This window comes from Fusarium flagelliforme, assembly GCF_020744385.1.
Source record: "Fusarium flagelliforme strain FIESC 12 MPI-CAGE-AA-0113 chromosome Unknown B0J16scaffold_8, whole genome shotgun sequence".
Taxonomy (NCBI): Eukaryota; Fungi; Ascomycota; class Sordariomycetes; order Hypocreales; family Nectriaceae; genus Fusarium; species Fusarium flagelliforme.
In genome coordinates, this window is record NW_025763510.1 from 973098 (window position 1) to 995536 (window position 22439).

General features: G+C 48.7%; 5 protein-coding genes across 5 annotated transcripts; all 5 read left to right on the forward strand.

Annotated features, from left to right (window-relative positions):
• Nucleotides 1–3429: 3429 nt before the first annotated feature.
• B0J16DRAFT_190951 (thioredoxin-like protein) lies at nucleotides 3430–4681 on the forward strand. Its single transcript, XM_046122793.1, has 2 exons — nucleotides 3430–4211; nucleotides 4262–4681. Exons 1-2 carry the CDS (start codon nucleotides 3597–3599, stop codon nucleotides 4508–4510), a joined length of 864 nt encoding a protein of 287 aa, XP_045977792.1. The 5' UTR covers nucleotides 3430–3596; the 3' UTR covers nucleotides 4511–4681.
• A 2481-nt stretch (nucleotides 4682–7162) lies between these two features.
• Nucleotides 7163–9448, forward strand: B0J16DRAFT_190985 (uncharacterized protein). The gene has a single exon (XM_046122794.1). The coding sequence runs from the start codon at nucleotides 7395–7397 to the stop codon at nucleotides 9417–9419; it is 2025 nt and encodes a 674-aa protein (XP_045977793.1). The 5' UTR covers nucleotides 7163–7394; the 3' UTR covers nucleotides 9420–9448.
• Nucleotides 9449–11006: 1558 nt separating this feature from the next.
• Nucleotides 11007–11867, forward strand: B0J16DRAFT_324949 (uncharacterized protein; the record flags this gene model as incomplete). Its single annotated transcript, XM_046125857.1, has 3 exons — nucleotides 11007–11249; nucleotides 11330–11717; nucleotides 11773–11867. The coding sequence occupies 3 exons, from the start codon at nucleotides 11007–11009 to the stop codon at nucleotides 11865–11867; spliced, it is 726 nt and encodes a 241-aa protein (XP_045977794.1).
• Nucleotides 11868–13198: 1331 nt separating this feature from the next.
• B0J16DRAFT_350158 (yeats family-domain-containing protein) lies at nucleotides 13199–15735 on the forward strand. Its single transcript, XM_046129013.1, has 6 exons — nucleotides 13199–13600; nucleotides 14405–14439; nucleotides 14582–14730; nucleotides 14798–15187; nucleotides 15350–15417; nucleotides 15482–15735. Exons 1-6 carry the CDS (start codon nucleotides 13589–13591, stop codon nucleotides 15503–15505), a joined length of 678 nt encoding a protein of 225 aa, XP_045977795.1. The 5' UTR covers nucleotides 13199–13588; the 3' UTR covers nucleotides 15506–15735.
• A 2667-nt stretch (nucleotides 15736–18402) lies between these two features.
• Nucleotides 18403–22219, forward strand: B0J16DRAFT_191128 (uncharacterized protein). The gene is made up of 4 exons (XM_046122795.1): nucleotides 18403–19242; nucleotides 19304–19573; nucleotides 19625–21414; nucleotides 21466–22219. The coding sequence occupies exons 1-4, from the start codon at nucleotides 18629–18631 to the stop codon at nucleotides 21825–21827; spliced, it is 3036 nt and encodes a 1011-aa protein (XP_045977796.1). The 5' UTR covers nucleotides 18403–18628; the 3' UTR covers nucleotides 21828–22219.
• The last annotated feature ends 220 nt before the right edge of the window (nucleotides 22220–22439 follow it).

Sequence of the window (22439 nt, forward strand, 5' to 3'; positions counted from 1 at the left end):
CGAAAGGACAATCTTGTTTATACTTACTGGTTCAGCATTCGGCGGGCTTCTCTTTGCAATGGCCGCCAAGCATTGTACATACCACCAGCCAACATATCGAAGCAGTCCTGCCGACGAACCTCGACTTGGCCAATGAATTGATCAACGAGTTGCCATCCTCTCGCAGGAGCACCACATGCCGGAAGCCGTCTCGGGGAAATGGACCAAGTGTTCATAAACTACAACGGGTAAGTTGGAAGAACAAGCCACTAACCTTACTGGTCACTGTGTAACTGGCCCTCGGGATCGTCAACACCGGGTGCCGACAACGTTCACGCAACATCGTACATGGCTGTGCAGTCTTCGAAACCTTGTAATGATCTCATCCTTCTGAAATTCGTCTGATGGGGTTATGGTCTTTGAAGTTCGGACGCAAGTACGTTGGAAGCCAGCAGGTTGTCGCTTGACACTCACCACTCAAGGCATAGGTCGTTTTCACCTACATACAGAGTTAGCTATTACTTTTCGACAGAAACACACACAATCGTGAAGAGACACGTTACCTGCTCCATATGAGAGTTACACAATGCTCTTGGTCATCATCGAGAACCTACAATAGCGAAGCACGCCACCTACTAAAGAACACAAAGCCACATGGGGGAACAATAGATGGCTTTGGCCGACGCGGGCAGAACAAAGGATAATACGTCAAGCGAAATGGTTACCCAGATATGTAGCACGATACGTCACGGGACGAAGACAGGATGCGCTGTCAACCGATGCTTCACGACGTCCGTGGCTTACACTGGCCCGAGAGTTGTCGCGTCCACCGTTGCACATTATTCTCTTCCATTTTTGGACGTTAAAGCTTCGCCAAGATCAATGCTGTGAACGATCTAGGCATGGGACGAAGATGAGATGGAGATCGCCGGTCCAGGAAGGTAGGTATATGCTGTCAACTTTAATGCATCGATGCCAAGGATATCATGTGTTATTGTCAAAAGGAGGAACTGACTCCTGATATGTATGTAGTACCAGGAGCCATTGACTCATGCAACACTCAGCAATACCATTGTTCAAGCAAACTCCAATGCTTCTGGAAGACTTCGGCGATGCCGAAGCATGAAAAGCTAAGCAGACAGCATTGACCATTGGGGTATCCGCCAGCATCACCTGGTAATCTACGGTATTTAGGCGCTCACGACAGACTACTACGATGCTGGTCTATGAATAGTATGTGTCGTATTGGGCTGAAAGTAATCTGTTAGCCTTGGACCCTTCATTTGATAGCCTTGACTACGACAACGATGACGAGGCTGGGGAAATAAGAATGACTTGGTCATTGCTCGCGATGATGTGCATCAGAAGGATTGGAAACACGCTAGAAATCACTCATGGCCTTTGACGCGACCGTTGGGTTGGCCGACGATTTGTTTGCCTGCTTGATGGCGCTGATATCGCGTTTGCCGCTATTGTCGGTCAAACTTGTGATCTGCGAATAGCGCGATTCGCATGGAAATGGGCAGGTGAAGCATCATAACTCGGACCACTGGTCAGGTCAAGACTTGTCAGCACCAGAGGTGATGATCTTTGTAAGAGACAGACGGCAGAGCCAACATGTGACTGCCATGATGCTTCACTTGTTTTGCTAATGTGTTCCTCCATCCTCAGACCGTAACAGAGTCTGATCGTACCGTCTTCATGACCGAGCTCAATCACCGATCATCCTGATGTTTACAAGAAGTTGATGCGATCATCGTCATACTCATCGACCTTCCTTGGCAGGCGGGAGCATATTTTGGGGAATCGCGTGCCGCTACTCTCGGCTCGTGTTATTTCCTTGACCGTCTGTTCATGGCATGAACGATGAAACGGAGTCGTGAAACAAGTGCGGGTTGGTGCTAGTGGCCCTATAGTGTCCCCTGTCATTATCAGCCGTGAGGCAGATGCTGGGAACAGACTCAGGCAGCGAGAAGAGAAGAATAAGCACAGAGATTGCACGGTTGATGCACGGAACTGAGCGAGGTCTGAGAACCAACTTAATGACCTCGAGCGTTACTTGATCTTGATACTGCTTGCGAATGATGCTATGATTTCTAGATTTCGTGGCTGAAATTCCCCGATGACTTGACTTGACATTGACAGGTTGTGGATGTTGACACTTTCTCAGCCTGGTGGTTCAACTTTACATGTCCCTTGTCGATGGGACCTCTATTTGATTGGTTAAAAATGCCTGTATTTATTTATGCCAGGAACCCGCGTGGCATTGCCGAATCTGTTTCTGGGTTGTCGCAGGATGGGATGCTTGAGCCCCAATGCGCCAAGGCACATAGGGCACGTAGGGCACTTTATTCAATGCAATTTGAAGATCAGGTTCAGTTTGATGTGACAGATTTTGATCTTGTGATTGTATAAGTGCCCAATTCTGAGATCATCACTCTGAAATGCCTAACCACCAAAAAAAGCATCAACCTCATTCTCATCCTCAGGACGGTCAGTATACTGTAGTATTGTGATATCGCCCCTGAACAGCAGATCATCCACTAGTGCGACTATGCTGCATCAACCCTCATTTCAGTAATCCTATTTACCTTCCTGTGATTTACTAGTTGATGTTCGACTCTTCGGAGCATGTGACCTGATGCGGTTGGCCAGAGTAACGTCGTCCATATCCGGGAATGCCGACTATTAACAGACGTCTTGATATCTACATGTACGGAATGGATACGTACTCCATTCAAAAGCCGTTGAAAACCCTGGATCCTTGCTTAATTTGGGAGCTCTCCACCCCTGACTAGAGACTCGCGTGGCTTGCTCAAAGACAGTCATTCTTGCAAGTAATCAGTCTATGTGCAACAAAGATTATACAACAATGCATGCATTTCGGTTACAATCCGATTATCGAGATGCTTTTTAATCGCTTTCCAGGATTGTAAAGTCACAAGATCTGCAGCGACGCTGGGATGGAACTCCTTCAGATTAATAGAGATATATCTTAATGGTATTATCATCACTTCAACTCCAGTGTGATTGGCTTACAATGTACAAAACAACCCCTAACAATTTCTATTTTCAGTCAATCTCTCGAGAATCATCACATCTTCTTACTTGAACGCCCTGTAACAAGCGCTCAAGCCCTGCTCCGCCCGAGTATTGCGCCCATTGCCCGTTTGCAGGACAGATCATCAAGTGGCTCGACCGCTGTGCCTCTAATGTTTCTTGTCGATTACAAGGCCTTAGCCTCCTAAAACGTCGAAGTCCTCCACCAAAAGTCAAGCCCTGAAACACACCAAGTCTCAAAAGAGGATTCGTACCCCTTCCACTTCCGCTGCTTCGTCACCTCTTTTTTACCCTTGGATCCAAGCTTTGCCTTCAATCTCACCGCCCTGTCCCTGTATTCCTCACTCTGTGCAGCATTCTCTAACTCGGATTTCGCCTTTGTGTGCCCTGTCCTCTCTACGGCCCCCCGTTTTAGCCTCTCCACACCTTCCAGAACGATACAACACTTGTGTTTCCAACTCCTGCTCACAGGCATTGACCTTTTCCAACATTCTCATCTGTTTCGAGACACAACCACATACTTATTAAACCATCCCCCCTCCCCCAGTTTGCCCACCATGTCAACTGCTGCTCAAGAAGAATTCAACGACCTGGTCGCCAAGAATACACACCGCGAAACCCTCCATCCTGAGGACCGTGACGACCCCGACTTCAAAGATCTAGACCTTTCCGAAGAAGACCTTTTCCGCAACGCTCAAATCGACAACGCAATGCGCATGCCTACTGTTGATCGCCTCACCGGCGCTGGCGCCTCTGAGATTAAGCTTCCTCCTGCCTCCTTCGACAGCAACCATGCTACCGGTGTCAAGGGTGTCATTGCCGACGCACGAAACTACGAAGCTGCCCGCAAGAACAAGTGGCGACACCGCGTTCGCACTGCCCGCAACAGCATCTTCGGAATTGAGGCTACTCCTGCCGCTAAGAGTGACACTGAGAGCAGTGAGGATGATGCCAAGAGCGATGCCGATGAGGAGGCATTCCTAGCCCAATGGAGAGAGAGCCGTCGACGTGAGCTTGAGAGTGAAGCCAGTCGATCTGTCAGGAACCGAAGAACAAGCCCTAGTGCCCGCATCTATGGCCGTCTGGATGAGGTGGATGCCCTCGGATACCTCGATGCCATTGAGAAGGTTGGAAGGGAAACAACAGTCGTTGTCTTTGTCTACGACCACGAGGTATGTCTCCATCTTTCCGTTTTGTGTGATCTAGTACTAACTCGTCCCAGTGTGAGGTCTCCACCACTATTGAACAGGCTCTCTTGCCCATTGTCAAGGCCAACCCTGAGGTTCACTTCGTCAAGGTCCACTACGAGGAGATCGAGTTTGACAACGCCGCTGTGCCCGCAATGCTTGGCTACAGAAATCAAGGCGACCTGTTCGCCAACCTGACAGGTCTGATTGAGATGATCCCTGACGACGAGACCTTCGGTACCTCGTCATTAAAACAACTCCTCCAAAAACACACTATCCTATAGTGTACTGGACTATATCATTCACATCACACCTCAAACTACATTAATGCGGCCACGTCTACGACACAACACTTGAGTTATTTCCCAAGGTTCTGATTCACATCGAAACCCTTGATTACGATACCCACACATGGCGATGAGTGACCCTCAGGGAGGGGATACACGCACGCTAGCCCTTTTCTTTTGTTTATATATCGGCGGAGTTACAGTGCGGCAAAAGGACTGCTGGATCACTGGTTTATGTTTTCTTGCATTTACGCGAACAGAAGAGTGTATGAGTACATTGCAATGATGGCGGTGCCTTTTTCATATAGACTTTGGATTTACGCACAGAGATACCCTTACTACCTTATGTGGATATGTCGACATCGGGATATTTGGGCTTGATTTGATAAACTTTCTGGGATTAGAAAGCAAATGAATTTACAAAAGTGCTCTACAAACATTTTTCTTGATACTTTAAATACCTGTGAACCATGTTGGCAATGCAATTCGCCCTCTATCAACTCGAGAAAACGGGACAAACTGATGTTGAGACCATACCCCTGATGCTGATACATTTACACTCACATTAGCCATGCTTACAATGCTCAGGAGCCGCGAGGACGTTGACAATGTTATGCTGCTGTACTACACACTTTCCGGTTTCTAACAAGTACTGCTGGGATTTGAGAAGGGAGCTGTGCAAGGACGACAGTTGACACAACTATGGTATGGGTCCATCCCCACGTCTATCACCTTACATACGACGATGCAAAGAGCGGAGCAGATTGCCGAGACTGTGAGAGATTAAATCCTTCAACAGATCTATCAATATAGTTAAGGCTGTGTCAATCAGAGAGTTGAAAGTTGACTGAGCTTATATACAATTCCGTTGAGCTCAAGCTCGCCCAAAGCAGCAATGGAACATTGGTTTGGGCTTTTCACGCCTTCACCATAACCAAAGCACCTATTTTATTGGCCATATACACTGGACCGTTGTCTTACGTCATTCCACCTATTATATGCGTCTGTCAGAACTGCACCGCATGGTGGCTGCCTGTTCATTGCTGTTGGATTTCGGGTTTGATACACGTTGGAATAGTCAAACCATGGCGGTGAGGAGAACTTGGGAGTGACTCAACTGTCTGGTCTAGCTTTAGAACAAGAGCGAATCTCCTTCGATTAGAGATATGCCTTTTTGCGCGGTTATTGAGTCTCAATCACTCAAGTTTAGACCTGACAGGTCCCAGACAGATATCGGAAGAGGTTGCTCACGAGGTCTAAAGAGTGGGTTTATTTGAGCCCGAAACAGCCCTGGAGCAGTCTCATTTACCCCGCAGTTGCGCTAAGAGGTCACGACGGCTCATGGTGGGGGTGCAGGGTGCGATAGCGGCATGCAAAGCGATAAGACAGAGGGACATTTAGGAATGAATATCTTGGATATCGAAGACCTCATGGTATAGAGAATATTATATGAAATGTAAATGAACGGATGAGTCAGAGAATAAACTCTTGCTAAGAGTCATTTTGTCATTATTTGAATCTTTGTGGCTCTGAGGATAAGTAAAGATATCAAATCCTAACCTTGCCAGCTCTGGGCATCTGTCCTATCTGATGGGGCGTGAATTGCATGGATCCTCATCTCTAGTGCTAGCAGGGACCCTGGTTTAAGTGACGACAACAGGCAGACGAAAGGTATGAAACACTTTAGATCATAACGACCTTGAGGGGCCATGAATACCTAGATAGCTGATGTTTTATCATAATGTCAATGAACACATTATTGAAGAACCTTTGATGCTGTGAGTAAACCTCTCCGGAGATATACTAGACCTTTAAGTTCAGTGGGCGAAAGTGGCGTTACAAAGGGACACCTGCAGCTGAAGCTCAAAATGATCCACATTGTTGTTTGATGTGATGTTATAATTAATGTGCACTTCACTGCCTGCCTTATTTCAACCATCTCCTCAAACGCTGCTTTCCTCTCATCTCCACCTCATCACCTTCCTCGAGCACATCTTTCAATTCCGAACTCCCTACAGCAATCATCTTTGACTTGCAAACAATCATTTCTTGACCAAGCCGAGGCCAAGGGTACGAGACAAACATCCTGTCCAAGTACTTGAGCAACGTGGAAACCTCGAGCTTATTCTCACGAAACAAACTCCCGACTGTGCGCCATTGTAGGTACCTGCCTTTTAGCACCATATCAACAGATACAAATTGGAGGCTTTGGATTTAACTTTTCATCCTCAGTAACGCCCCCCGCGTCTCGACTTTTTCCTGCATCGGCAGCCAGCTTTTTGCCCAGCTTCATCTTCCAGCCCCAGGCAACCAAGGGACAAGACGCCTTAACAATTCATGGCACAGACCCTGGAATAACGAACTGCCTTGCACTGACAGCGTGTATCGAGGCCCAATCTGATCTCCATCTGTTCCAGTAAGTCATTTTATTCGCTCCAACCTCTGCATATAAATCCAAACCCACATACTGTCTGGCATCCTTTCTTTTCAACCTCGTTCTCTTGAACATCTGGCGCGTATCAGAAAGTCTTTCCTCTACACTTTAGACGACGCAAATAAAAGGCCTTAGGCAATGCTGGCCTGAACTGCCTAGCATAAACTTACTTACCCATCAACCTTTTTCCTGTCTTATGTTCTCTGCGGTCATTTTCTGATACCTGAAAGCTCCCAGGCTGCCTATTTATACAAGAACCTCCCCCGCCATTGCACCATACGCAGACGCCCCCCTCCCCATTATCCGGCCTTCCGCTCACCCCCTCGCCTTATCCTCCCAACTCAGTCTCTCTTGCCCCTCGCAATCCGACTTCACCTGACACCTCATCATATTATCACAAGAGGCCTGTGATGGAATAGAACCTCTTCTGCTCTATTTCGTCTCGTTATGGAACAGCAGGATCTTGATATTCCCTGTACTCCCACTCCTCGTGTTACTGAACACCGATCGACTCTCCAGTCCCCATCGTCATCGCCCTCGACCTCTTCGCTTACACCAGCTCCCCAGCGACACGCTACGACTCCCTCTTCTCGCCCGACAACGCCAGCGACGGTCGGTTCAACCGTGACCTTACCAAGAAATCCTCTGTCGATTTCAGAGCCTACTCTACGGTTTCCTCGCCCTCAAGGCAATCGACATCTTGCCAACTGGATTTCATCTAGTAATCCAGATATAATGCGTTTTACCACCACTACCGAGGACAGTGGACTGATGTCCGAGTCCGAATATGAAGTAATCTCGAACGATACTGAGTCCCAGGATGGAAACTACACCGAATCCATGGGCGAGTCTATTGGTTCTTTGGGGCTCTCCCGTCCCGACGACGTGCAAAGCCACACCGGTACCGAACAGACCTACGATGACGAGTCTGTCACCGACGAATGCGATATTCCCAGCCAGCAAACCCACCAAGAAGAGCCTGATGATATTGTTGACTCCATGGAGACCGAACAGACTCCACAAATACACCAAAGCTGGGCTTCAGTAGTCAAGAATGGGCCTCTTCCTGAAGTTGAGGCTGAGCCTGAGGTCGAACCTGAGGCACAGCCTGATCCTAGCGCTGAACAGGAACCTGAATCAGAAGATGAAGCCCGATCCAGAAGCTCTCTTGAGTATACTCAACAAAGCCTCAAGACCCCCTCGATTCCTAGTCCCGACGCTAGTATTACAGAGGACAAGCCTGATCAAATGCTTCTACCCACTGGAAATGAAGAAGACGCGGAGATTCGACGATCAGCACTCAACAAGTGGCTGAAAGAGACACAGCATCCAGCATCTAAGAACAGAGAGACAATTTTCAAGATGGTCACCAGTCCTTCGACGGTCTCTGCAGTGCTTTTATTCGTCTTGGTCTCGTTGATCAGTGTATTCCTCACTCCACTCTCGAGAGATGCGGCTCCCCACACCCCCGCAGCCACTTCCGCTGTCACGAATCACCCCACTCTCGTACCCTCCTCGAGTCGAAGCTCGTTGCCAACTTCGCAGGCTCTTACCACATCAATTGGAGGTTCGGGACTTATCCCTGTTCAGGATGCACCCGCCAACGATTGGCCCTGGAGCAGCCAGAAGATCAATGTGACTGTCGAAAGATATGAAGGTAACTTTCTGCTTCGTATGCCTCGAGATGTCAAGAAATCATGGCTTGACAGAGATTGTCTCAACTTTAATGCCAAGCGTGGCGGAGAACATGTCCGATTTGGTACCTCATCAACAGACGAGGGCATCGTCCTCAAGATTCCCAAAGAGGAAGCCCACGGAATGGTCAAGATTGACATGTATACTACTTGTCGCCCAAGAATCCACAAAGTCCTCAGAGTTGCATTCGAGAAGGGTATTATCTCGGAGGCTTTGGATCTAACTTGGTCATTTGCGCAGCGTGTTCCAGAGCTCGTTCCAGCTGCTGCTCAAAAGGCAGAGCGACGCCTCGAGGAAGCCAGACGCTCGCTAGAGACAGCTTCTTGTAACTTCAAGACCACGTCTGGCACTTTCTGTAAAGACCTTGGTGTCAAATTCCACGATGCCCATCGGTCCTTGGGCTGGATTAAGAAAGATATCAAGTGTCGATCTCAAGCAGCCAAGCACGGCATCTCGGCGAAGCTAGAGTCTATTGCAGCTGATGTCAAGCAATACATCCCGAGCACTGAAGCCGTACAGAACAGAGCCGAACTCGAGTTGCTCAACGCACAAATTACGGCAAAGCTGTGGTGGCTCAAACTGACGGCCGGCGACGAGGAACATGACCGTTACGAACGCGCGGCCGAACAATTCATGACCAAGAAACAAATCAAGCAACTACTCAAGAATGAGTATGTTCGAAAATCTGCTGCCAAGGCACCAGCTTCTGCGAAACGCTGCCGCTTCTGGTTGTGGTCTGATGACTTCAAAGATCGTGCAGAACGACAGAAGGCATAGTGGTACCAAAACTGCATCTTTTACTGACGGCGCAAGGGACTTTTCTCTTTGCCCACTATCACTCGTGGCACATTCGTGCTAAGGAAGAATTTGGGTTTATATTCGGGTATGGGTTTCTAGGGCACTGGTGGACTGGAGTTCGTGGGGTCTCATACCATTTGTAGACGTGTTTTCTATTTGCTTCTATCGATTTTATATCTTCTATTCCCGCAATAGTCAGTGTTGCTGATGAGCCTTTTCTGTACGTTTTGGAAGCTGTGAGTGACATCAGAGCAAAAGGGAATTTGCCCGACCAGACTCAAAAGACGACACAACTTGTCACCTCATGCAACATCAAGCCGATGTATTCTTTTTGTATTTTGAGCCTAGATGATACCGTTTGTAATACTATGGTGGCTTGTTGCTAGCAGATAGCTTACGGAAAGAGAGGAATGGCCAGCATAGTAGTTGATCACTAGTAATTGAACCCATCTCATCTCATGAGTCGTTGTGCTTCTTAGTGGAAATGACCAAAGGTCAGTCTCCTAGCAACGGAACCAAACAATTGATACTGTCATGAATGATGCAAAATAGCTTTTCATTTGAAGAACAAATATGCTTGACACGAAACATATAAATCAGCCTTTGGGGGTATGAGCTCGTGGTACAACATTGATACCTTCAAGTTTCCCTTTTGGCATCAATTTGACTAAGTCTGCAGCTGATATTGTCATGATACCCGAATCCAGTTTGTTGCAGTCCCACTTGATGAGTAACCCCACAGCCAATCTTGGATCCTTGCCAAGTGCCCGACAGCACCTGCTGCAAAGTACCTGCGCTACTGAGTAACAGAAAAATGGTCCTCCAAACCTTTAGGTCGCCATAATAAGGTAGCCTGTAAGTTGGTCCAATATAGTATTAAGTGTCCATGTTATTCTGTCTTCTGGGTCTTGGGCGGCCATCTTTTCTCTGTGAGGTACTTATCCACATGGAGGTCGCTCCCAATCACAGGTCAGTATTGTTGATCTTCGCCATGCCTACGGAGCAACAGGCTACCGGGTGGCAGAAAAAGTGTCCTCCAATGCTTAGGATGCCAAAATAAAAGGGTCTAAATGTGCATCTAAATCTGCATAAAACGACTAAGCTATTTCGTCTCTTGTACTTCCGATAGCCAATTTTTCTGATACCCTGACCGCAGGGCACAACAGGGGAAAAGGAGGGGCAAGTTGCTCATATTTTTTCAGGCGGGACGGCAGCCTGACAAGGTGAAAACAACCTAATCACCAGACCTTGACCGCAATCCACTTCCACCATCTACCATCATCACATAAACTTTCAACTCCCTTGCTTCCCCGAAGCATCTTCATAACCACATTTCGCTTATCTGGTAAGTTTAGTGCGCCGTTGCTTGTCCTCAACTTTTGCTCTGTTTTGCTCTTCCTTTTTTTCTTTCTGATGTGCATTTTGCTACGTTGGGGGGCAATCATGACTCTGAGCCCCTCCTTGAGGAGGGGTAAAAGCCATGACCGCGACTGGGATCCTGGACATGAAATGCTGACGTCTGAGGGGCAATAGATTAATTCACAACCGATTACATTAACCGTCAAAATGTCTGCTTCCGAGCCCACCGAGCCCAAGGTCGAGGAGACCAAGCCCGAGGAGACCAAGCCTGAGGAGACCAAGCCCGCTGAGGCTGAGGGCACTGCTGAGAAGCCCGTGATTTCCTCCTCCGTCTTCTCCATGTTCGGAGGTGGTGCTAAGAAGGAGAAGAAGGAAGAGGAGGAGCGTGGTGACAACTCCGGTAGCGCTAAGGCTCAGCGAGAGGCCGCTTCGGCTGCTAAGGGTGATGAGGTATGTTGACATGTCTCAGCATGGCATGCTGTAGCGGTTCCCCTCGAAACGACTGAAGCTGACCAAGTTTTCTTATATAGGAGGAGGCTCCCGAGTCCGAGGACGTCCACTTCGAGCCCGTCATCAAGCTGACCGAGAAGGTTGACACCAAGACCAACGAGGAGGCCGAGGAGCAGACTTTCAAGATGCGCGCCAAGCTTTTCAAGTTCATCAAGGAGAGCAGCGAGTGGAAGGAGCGTGGTACTGGTGACGTCCGTCTGCTCAAGCACAAGGAGAACGGCAAGACCCGACTGGTCATGCGCCGCGACAAGACCCTCAAGGTCTGCGCCAACCACTACATCGTCCCTGAGATGAAGCTTTCCCCCAACGTCGGCTCCGACCGCAGCTGGGTGTGGAACGCTGCTGCCGATGTCAGCGAGGGCGAGCCCGAGGCTGTCACCCTGGCTATTCGATTTGCCAACGCTGAGAGTAGGTTTACCTGTTGAAGTGCGCTTATAGAACCTGATCACTAACTTGTGCTCAGACGCCAACAACTTCAAGGATTCTTTCATGAAGGCCCAGAAGGAGAACGAGGAGATCTTCAACAAGGCTCAGGAGGCCGATGCTCCCGCTTCCTAAACGGCTTCTACTTGCGAACCCTTCCCGACCCCCTGCCCCTTCGGAGTTCGACCTGGATATCGTCAAGGGCTCACTCGTTCGTAGCCCTGTGATTCTAGGATGAAGTTTTACTCCAACACTCCCACCACGCATGCCACATCATCAAGCGAGCACCTTAATTGTTGCAAATGCTTGAACCCATCATAAATACGCATCAACATCACCATACCCCGCTACAACACCACATCCCAAGTTCGCTTTTAAGATGGATAGATAGAGATTCCTAAGGACAGAGAGGTTTTTTTTGAGGTGAACTGTCCGAGTTCAGCCCCAAGGCGGATTATGGATGGATGGACGGATGGATATAGCAGCATAGGAACATCAACACATAGCACCCTCTGTTAAAGAAGTAAAAGAAAAAAATTCCATAGATTTTATGATGCTTTTTATCGTGAGCTACTTGAAGTGATCACGTCTTGTAGTTTGATCAGGTTGTGGGTGATATTTGTGGCGCAGTCCAAGTATAAATGTGGCTGATAGCCTCACGGTGGTTGGTGTGGTGTTTGACTGATGATCTCTGTATTTTTGTCGAAGTGCTGCTCATTATGGGGATTCAAGTTTTACGTTTCGAGATTATACATAACGTTTCGCAAAATCATCTAGAACCTGGGTATAGTCGCTTGTATGGACAAATGCTCCAGCAAGCGCTGCTTGCTCGCGTTCCGGACGTTAACATATTACAGCTACTGGCTTCGATGAAGACAGTATCTAGTCAGTCGTAATAGGAGTGGTAAGAAATTTGTCAACTCTTGCAGCCCGTGAGTTGTATTGACAATGCATTGATTGTGTTTTGAGCTTTGATATATCTTCACGTCATCGCCATGTCGTTCTAAAGACGAAAGGGGTCATGTCATGGTGCATTCGATTATGGAACCAAGGAAAAGCACAGAGCTCAGCGATAGTGGCTGGACAGTAGCGCGTAGTGGAGCAGTGATTCAGCGTGTTGTGCCCTGGAAGCTCCCCCAAAAGTGCAGAGATAAACGTCGGGTCAGTGTGTTAAGAACTGGCCGTCGAGATCATGGAAGAGGCAAATGATTTGGTCATCTAATTCAAATTTGAATCAGCTATTAGGATACTTCATCTTGGTGCTATAAGCATTGTAGGACAATTTCTCTGCTTCCCAATATGTAAACAACCCAAGAGTTCTGCCTTTGTCCGTGGCAAGTTGACAACCTACCTAGGTACCTACCTACCTCTTTGTCTTCCAATTATTGAATCTTCTACATATTCTTTTCTTCCTTGATACGTGCTATTCTAGAGTGGTTTTGTCAGAGATACATCAACTTCCGTGTCGTGTGTGTAGCTGCCTCAACTGTGGTTCCCCTGGCACTTGGTTTGAAGCTTGGCCCTCTTGACCCGTCTCGTCGATTGCGCCTGCCCTGGGGCTGCCTACACTTACGCCTGCACTCCAGCCGCCTTCCTTTCCATTCTGCCCCCCATCCAACCAACCGTGGGACTGGGACTGGCCTCTGCTTTCCTCTGTCTGTGTCCGTTTTCCGCCGTTTCCCATCCATTCCCGTCCATTTCATCCATTGTAGGAATTTGTCCCCTTGTAACCCAATCCAAGTCATTCTTCCTCATTATCACTGTGTGTCTTTTGTGTATCCACGACAATCCTCTTGTCAGCTTCTCTACCCCCAATTCTCTACTGTTCCAATTGCTGTTTTTGATCACCAGAAAAGATGTTGGTTGAGGTAAGTCGAAAATCCCAATCCTTCGTCCCGAATCGCCTTGCTGGTTCGATGTATACACCATCCGCTGCCCTTCTTTTTGGACTGTATTTGGCTATGTTATGACTTCACTTTCGTTTTCCGCAGTCTGCGGCCTTCTTTTGCTTGAGCAGTTCTTTTGGTTGATGGCTGCGGTGTGGTGGTCCTTTGTTTGCTTTCCTTTAGCCCTGCTTGACACTGACGTGTGTCGCGCGGTGAGTGAGGCTCTGCAAAGATTGGTCGCGGTCTGTTCGTGTTTGTCTACATACATGCATCCATCCAAATCATATCTGCAACTGCAACTGCCAGCGCAGTGCCGATGTTAGTGACAGGCGTTGCGCGTTTGGGTCGGACAGCTAGAAGTAGGCAGCCATAGATGCCCATGATGGCGTTTGACCTGCCAGCTGCAACAGTGATTCACGCACTGCTCGCGACGGCATTCAAATCTACATTACCTACCTGCCTGCTTCACCTCACATTTCTCTACGCGCCAGTTTATTGCGCGAGCTGCTGCTTCATCACCACCCTCATTTATTCGCCCGTTCTGTATCATCTGCTGTCTTGGTATTCTTGTTCACGGACAGCACAAGCGCCAGCGCGCTATCCTTCCTTTGATGCTCTACATGATACTCTGTGTTACCGTGAAACTACACTACGCACCTTTCCACGTCGCCCGAGAACTGTGCACGCCCAGGACTCATCATCATGGCTCCGCGTAGTCGAGCACCACCTTCCAGCCGCAAAGTGCATCTGAAACCCTCTAGAAACGACACTAATACCCGAATTCAGCGCAAAGTCAAAGTTGTTACCGAGCAGCATGTCATGTAAGTTTGCGCCTTTACCCTCCGGCGGCTTCATTGCTCTTTCCAGCTCGTGAGGATCGTACGGCGTTCTTCATCAAGATGAAACGGGTTTACGAAGGGATACAGTCGGCGGATCTTTGCATACTGACGACTATATTCTTAGCGATAAACCCTCGCCAGTGGAGCAGTTCCCTATGCGGGAATGGAGTTTGAAGGTTTTCCTCGTTGATGAAGACGGCAACGAACGTCCCGCCGATGTATTCACCAAGGTTGTCTACAATCTGCATCCCACGTTCGAGAACCCCGTCCAGAGTAAGTCCAACATTTATCACAATGATCGCGAGTTCAGAGATGCTGATGAGTCCGTCCTATTTTACAGGTTTCACAAAGCCCCCATTCACATGTAAGAACGAGGGATGGGGAGAGTTTGAAATCTCTATCGACTGCTACACAACCGAGAAGACAAAACTAGCACCAATTATCCACGACCTTAACTTCCACCAAGAAAAGTACGATCAGACGCATACCGTCACTTTCAAGAATCCATCCCAGAGTTTGCAGGAGCGCCTGCGCGAAACTGGTCCTCTCCCCACCGACGACGATCGCCCCAAGAAGAAGGGCATTGCCACCAAGAAGAGCACCAAAAACTACGACTACGAGAAGATTGCCGAATCCCTGGAGAAGCTTGAGGAGGAGGATCTGCTCCGTGTTATTCAGATTATCAATGAAAACAAGGGGCCAGACACCTACATAAGAAGTGATGTTGAGGGTAAGTTTCCAGTCCCGTGTGTACGAATGTACTATCACTCTTGTCGCTATGCGCGCTACCCCTTCACGACCTCCATATTCTCATGTTTCATCCATACACCCTCCCTTGTCTTTGCATTGAAGTTGATGTAATGGTGGCTAATAGTGGATGACTTGGTTAAAGCCGGAGAGTTCTCCATTGATCTCTATACCATGCCAGACAGCCTCACGTCGAAGCTTTGGGACCATCTTGTAAGTTCCCCCTAATGTCAAGACTTGAAACCGCCAATTACTGACCACAACAATTCGGCAACAGTCCAAGAAGGGCCTTGTCAGCTAGATCTTCTAGCGTATCATAATGTCAATACCCCTAGTGTTATTCCATTGACAATAGGGCCTACAGTCTACGCTTGGGAGTTGCTTTCAGTTGGGAAAATGACGAGTTAATGTGTACGAAGGAAGAAAATGCAGAGGGAAAGAAGGGTGGCCAAAAATAAGAAATTTGAGGTCTTGGTCATTGAGTCTATAAAGAACTTTTTTTTCTCGCTCATCGCTTATAAAAGCTTTGAATTGGTGATAATCCTCTTTTCTTGAAACAATTCTTCAGGACATGTGATGTAACGCCGTGTCCGTAGATCTGGTGTACGCTCAGACAATTCTCCTCACGGAGGGAGTTGAATGTCGGTGCCCGGAGACGGGCATGTGAAAAGAGACCAGCCAATAATATCATGGCTTGGCCCGGCCTCGACCGGTCAGCTTCACGGGCCGGATCGATCAGAAATGTCGGATCGGAAGTTGAGAGACTGCCGTTTCCCCTAGTTGAATGTAGCCAAGTGCCGTGCATCCATGTGCATATGTTGCTCGGCTTGAGGCACCAGGCTTACTGATATTGGAAGCCGGTTGCTCTATACATGCTGGGTGAAGTACAGGTCTATTTGATAGAAAATTGTTGTCTTGTGATCTTGGAAGGGTAACAGCATGTGAAGCTGGCCTGTTGTAACAGTAACATGACGAGAAACTGTGTCTCGGACTGGCCTGTGAGTTTTAAGCAGGTTTTGGATCAAGTCTGCTGGCTAACGCCCAAGCTCTCCAACATCTTCTTGACAGATTCCTTCTCTTAGTGGCTCATAGCAAATGTTGTACTGTTGGCCGCATCGGTTACCGTGAGACTCAGTGACATAACAGCGTATCCAAAGTATCACCTTGTGTTTGAACGTGAGCGGGGACCTACCTTCATGGTCTGAGCACAGGTTCCTCGGCAGTAACGGGGAGTTGGATACAGTGGAGGAGGAAGATAAGGAAGCGAGGGGCTATCCTGCGTTGTTGTTACGTACGAATGCCGGCAGGGTTGCAAGGATATGGAAGGTTTACATGATGGCGCTCAATAGGGCGTTGGTAGCAGTTACAAGTGACTATGGATTGACAATTTCTACGCATTCAACCTCTTGACCTTCGGACCGGCTGTTCTACAATAATTATCCGGTTCGTTCTCCGGGCCGGAGATGTCGGAGGACGGCTTTATATGTATAAATAACGGTTGATGCAAGACAGCCAGCCACAAGAAGAAAGAAGTGAACGGCATTGAGGTGGTTGCAACTTTGCATTGACGAATTAGAAGAAAGCAATCGATGTCCTACTCTGCGGGGCGTCGACTAGGAGGTTTTCAAAGAGCCAAGACGTAAAACATGCACGATGTGTAGTATGGATAATTTGGAGCTGCATGTCTTCTCTATGTCCTTCTTGATCTAGATAGTTCTTACGCGATAAGTAGATATTTGAAAAGTCTGATAGACAGACACGGCACGACACGTATGCATATGTCAATCTTGACAAAGAGGAGGCGTCGTCAACGTGACATGCGCCTCAGACTTGGCGATTGGTTGTGCGGTAGGTTCAGAACGGGAAGGGCGGGCCTGGTGCATATTATAGTGAGGCTACAGAATTGGACTCGTTGCTGAAAGCTTGTCTTGTTTTGCTTGTGCTTGGGCGGTAGATAGCGTTGACAAAGCCTTTATTGGAACCAAGTATTGTAGGCCCAATTTACATACTGATGTCTCAATAAGACTTTTCGGAGGTTATTCGTGGGTGGCAGATCATATCAGAGATATCACTTATTTAGGTAGGCTAAGACTTTTGGTTCTTCTGATGGCTGCAAGAGCTTGAAACCTGGCCCCTGGTTCACTCGATCGCCTGCAGCGGATTTGCAGCAAAAGGATATCAAACCTCGGGTGAGCCAACGAGGCTTAACGCTGATTATCGAGTTGCCTGTCTTGGGATAACGTGAACTTTTGACTGACTGGGTTCTTTTGTTCCATTCTTCTAGACCTTTGATGCCATTGAAAACTCTGAAGACTCTCTCGACTAAGTTGTTGGATCCAATGGATTCGGGGATAAGGAATTGATTAGGAAGGTAATCAGTCAAGACGGTGAGCATCAAGGGAGATATGGCTATGCTATGCTCGTCGAAGCTCTCTTGGCGTATCAGCTAACAAGCTCGCTACTGACAACCACCCATGACAAGAGCTGATCTCGATTGGAATGTCTATGCAGTGTTTGTAGGCTAAGTCCCAGGTGAGTTACTGTTGATTTCCAATACGTAAGGCATCACATTGACAAGGTGTCACCTGATACTTGTTGGTGTGTACTACGCCTCTCGAGTAGTTCATGACAACGTGTAGGAGTTGTTGGACAAAGGGGACAGGACAGGAAAAACAACAGCAAGACTCGTGACCTTCCTCTAGAGAGGATTGAACCTATCACGTCTGTCCCAGCTTTACCGATACACGTTTGCTGCATGTTTCACCCCAGAATAGACATGGACATGGACTTGACAGCCTAAACGCTTCTTGAGTAAGAGAAAGGAAAAAAGTCTTACCCCAGGCTTTTTTAGTTTCTTTGGACGCTGATGATCGCCTTGACCAACGGATTCCCATTGAATTGACTCCTGCACTGGCCACTTCCGGTCGAGTCCCAGTCCCCCCGCATCGAGTACCTCGATAGAACGGATCCATTCAGATTCTTCCACTCATTCTTTCTCTTCCCTTATCAAACCCAACCGGGGTAGTACGTACTAGTTTTATAACAATCACGCACAGGGCACTTCGAGTCAAAACCCTTGCGCCGGTCTCTTGGTTCCATCATTTCCAAGCGGTCCAGAAGAAACTCCAAAAAGGACGTCCATCCCCCCCAGTCCGCTTCTCCTCGGCCCGCGCTCTCTTCACTTTCCCTCCCCGAACCGCCGCAAACCGAAACGCGACATCATAACTTATCAGCCTTATCTTTTTTTATCCGTCGCGTCCAATTTTGAGTCTCTTCAGCTCTTAGCTGAGCTCGTCCGGTTTCAGCACGGCGACGTTTGACGTCGACCTCGACGCCGCTCCCCGCGCCACCCAAACTCGGTCATCGGCGAACCGAGTCCGTCCGTCAACGAAATCCCCTTTCCGATTCTTGTCAGACATTGACAATGGCCCCGTACGGCGCTGGCCAGCCGGCCTCCGGGGCCTCCGACTCGAGTCCTGCCGCCTCAATTGCCAACGCTGCGCAAGGTTCTGCGCAACAGACTCCTGGGCAATCGACTGGAAACGGAGCGCAGAACCCCCAGCACAAGCGTGTTTACCAGGCTTGCATTCCCTGCCGTCGGCGCAAAGTACGATGCGATCTTGGCAGTGTCGACAACCCCCACGATCCTCCTTGTGTGCGCTGTCGCCGAGAGAGCAAAGAGTGTTTCTTCAGTGCTACTCGTCGCAAGCGCAAGACAGATGATGATGGAAGCGATCAGGATGAGTACATCATCAGAAATGGCCGTAAAAGGCTTAATACCAACGGAAGTCCTCCGCCGCTCATCGAACGTCGATCTTACAGCAATGCACCCTTGACTCCCGGAGGCTCACATGGCCAAGCTCAACCGTTGCGCCGTCCCGATGGCAGTAGGCTAGGTCGCGGAAGGAATAGTGAATGGGGCGTTGATGGCGATGCCAACCAGACACTGGAAAATATTGAAGCTCAAACTGTCATGCGGCGCGGTGTGTTTGGCCCGCAGGATGCACTAGATCTGCTCTATAAGGCAGCTACGGATAGGTATGTTCTACAGACTTTTTAGTCTTTGCTAGTCTAGAAACTCAATGCTTACACGAGACAGTCCTGCCGTCGAACGCGAGCGCAGAGAGAGTACTTCGTCTGCTCGTCCAACGGCCCCTAGGCCCCCACCCGAAGATACTGGCCCTTATGGCTATGTTCCCAGATCGAACTCCAGACCGCCTAAATCAGAGCAACCCATCGACCCCGAGCTCTCACGTCCCGAACTCAGTTCCCAGCCTGGATATGCAGAAGCTATCAAGGCATGGCAGCGCTTTCGATTTGTCCGCGCTGGCTGGTTTACAGCCCTCGAGGCTATCGAGTACATCGACTAGTAAGTCCAAGCTTGCCATCAGATATGAGATTGTTGTGCTAATCTCAATAGCTACTACAAATACCTTTCTCCATTAACACCTATATCACCGCCAACTTTCAGCAATCCCGCGTCGCATGTCACTCTGCTGTATGAAGAGCCTATTCTGACTGTCACTCTTCTAACGATTGCCTCGCGATACCGTCAAATGCCTGGTACTGGCGGACATTGTCGGTCTCATGCAATCCATGAGCAGCTATGGATGTATCTGCGCGGCATGATCGAGCGATGTCTATGGGGACAAGAGGCTTTCGGTGGTGGTTTCTGTGTCCCTCCTAGCACCAGTGCCATTTTCGACGAGTCTCAAACCAGCAGCACAGCGCCCTGGCGTGGATTGCGCAAGGGCAGTTTACGAACTCTAGGAACTATCGAATCACTGATGATTCTGACCGAGTGGCACCCTCGTGCGCTGCATTTCCCACCTACTGAGGCAACTGACGAATTGGTTTTGCCTATGGAAGCCGCCTTCCAGGCTATCACCGCTGCTGACGAGGACCCCAGCAAGACCTTGGGTCCTGGCTTTGGCGGTAAAAGGATTGAGAGTTGGTTAGAGCCCGCCTGGAGAAGTGACCGGATGTGCTGGATGCTTCTCAGTACTGCAAACGGTCTCGCATACGAACTGGGTGTTTTCGATGACATTGATGAGCTCCTACGCGACGACGCCATCACCCGACCCGAATACCAGGAGGAATCATACCGTCAACGAGCTTTCCGAATCAAGCGTCTACTGCTCATCTATACTACACAACTAGCTGGTCGTCTCGGTTGGACCAACATGGCTCCTGCTCACCTCCGAAGAAGCGATCCTGCCCTTGCTCGATTCCGACCTAACTCAGTTGACGGGACTACACCAGGAACAAACCCCTCGTCGGTGGGTAATCACTTTAACTATGTGCCTGATCTGGAACTGGATGATCAAATCATCCATTGCTGGGCCGGCATCAGCAATGCTATGGAGATGGGTAACGAGAAGATCTTCCGCTCCCGAAAGCACACGACACAAATTATTCAGAACGGCAAATACATCAGCATTCTCAAAGAATTCGAGCCTATCTTGCGTGATTGGTGGAGGGAGTTCGAGCTGTTTCGCCTTCCTGAGTTTATCAGGCATATTTTGACGATCGAGTATCAATATGTGCGCATCTACATCAACTCGCTTTCACTCCAAGCGGTCGTTGAGCGATGTACCAACCAAGCTCAGCAAGGAGCAGCGGCTCATTCTGGACATAATGGAGCGGCAGCTGTCAACGGGGGACACCCTCAATTATCGCCTCAGACAATGATCAATTATGGGAAGCTTCCCCTTGGTCAGCTCGGAGGCTTCACTGCACACGACCAGGAATACATCCGCGAGGTTGTGGAAGGAAGTCGAGACCTACTCCGCACAGTAGTCGAGGGTTTGCTGCCAGGCGATTACTTGAAGCATGCTCCTGTCCGAACATATTTCCGTATTATCAGTGGCGCTATGTTCCTGCTCAAGACTTTCGCTCTCGGTGCTCCGCGATCAGATGTGCGGATGAGCATTGAGTTGATGGATGCTACGGTTGAAGCACTTCGAAACTGTGTCGTAGATGATGTTCACCTCGGAATTCGCTTTGCAGACCTTCTCGAGTCTCTCACTAGCCGCCTCCGCAACCGTTTTATCCAAGCTCCTACTATGCAACAAGCTTCAGGCCGAGGACAAAGCCCTGCTCCAGATGGACAGATGCACAGTGGTGAAAACGTTGCTCCTAATGGAGAGGGAAACCCTAATTGGGTTGGAGGCCACGCGCAAAGACTTCGAGACGGTCTGAATGGGAATGGTAAGCACCTTCTGTTAAGCAAAGCCTATGGAATACTGACAATCAATCTAGCACCAGCTCAAGCCGCAACCCATGAGGCTAACAACATCTCAGCAACGCCTTTCGACCTTTCAGCACAGAACTTCCCCTATCCTGGACAGGGCCCCATGGGTCCCTCAACACCTACTGTCGTCGATAACGCTGTCGCCAATATGGATGTTAGTCTATTCGAAGACTGGAACCACCAGGGCAACGAAATGTGGTATCTACCTCCCGGGCCGGCCTTCTTCCAGAACGTCGAGAATCCATCTGTTGCCATGGGTCCTGAGGGGGTCAACGTCGGTGGTCTCGATCTCCTCGAGTATATGGCTATGGATCCCTCTCAATTCCCTGGATTAGATCCTTCTTCTGGCCCCTCGACAAGTCATGCATAGACTGTTTCTGGCCTTTTATCGACGTTCTGATTTGGAGCGATATCTATCTTTGTCGACCCATGTAATTGGTATCTCGGAGCCTCGAGCGATGATGGCCATCTTATTTTTCTCTCTTGCCATAGATTGGCTGGTGAATTTCTAAGGAATCGTGAGAGAAGACGACCACAATAGGCAACAAGAGGTGCATTGGCACCAGTGCCGCATTAGTAAAGCAAATGGGAGCATGGCGTAAGAACCAGTGGCGCAATCATTATGATGGTATGAAAGAACAGAAAAGTGCTATATAAAAATATGAAAACGCTGATCGAACTCTTGTCAAAAAATCTACAACATTTGCCGACTATAATGGTTGAAGTGAATCACATAGAACGAAGTGAATCACCGCGCGCAGTACATATCACAAAGCATTAAATATTGAATCTGGGATCAATAGTTTTTCTTTCTACCTCGATCTGGTCCGTTTTCAACCAGCTTCCTTTTCACCATCCCTAATAAATAGTAGAATATCATACACTGCCTATCCAAACCGGTTCCTCCCATTAGCACTAGTATGTATCCTCCGATGAGAATCAACAGGTTGGTGTGGGTCAAGCAACGAACGAAGCATGCTAT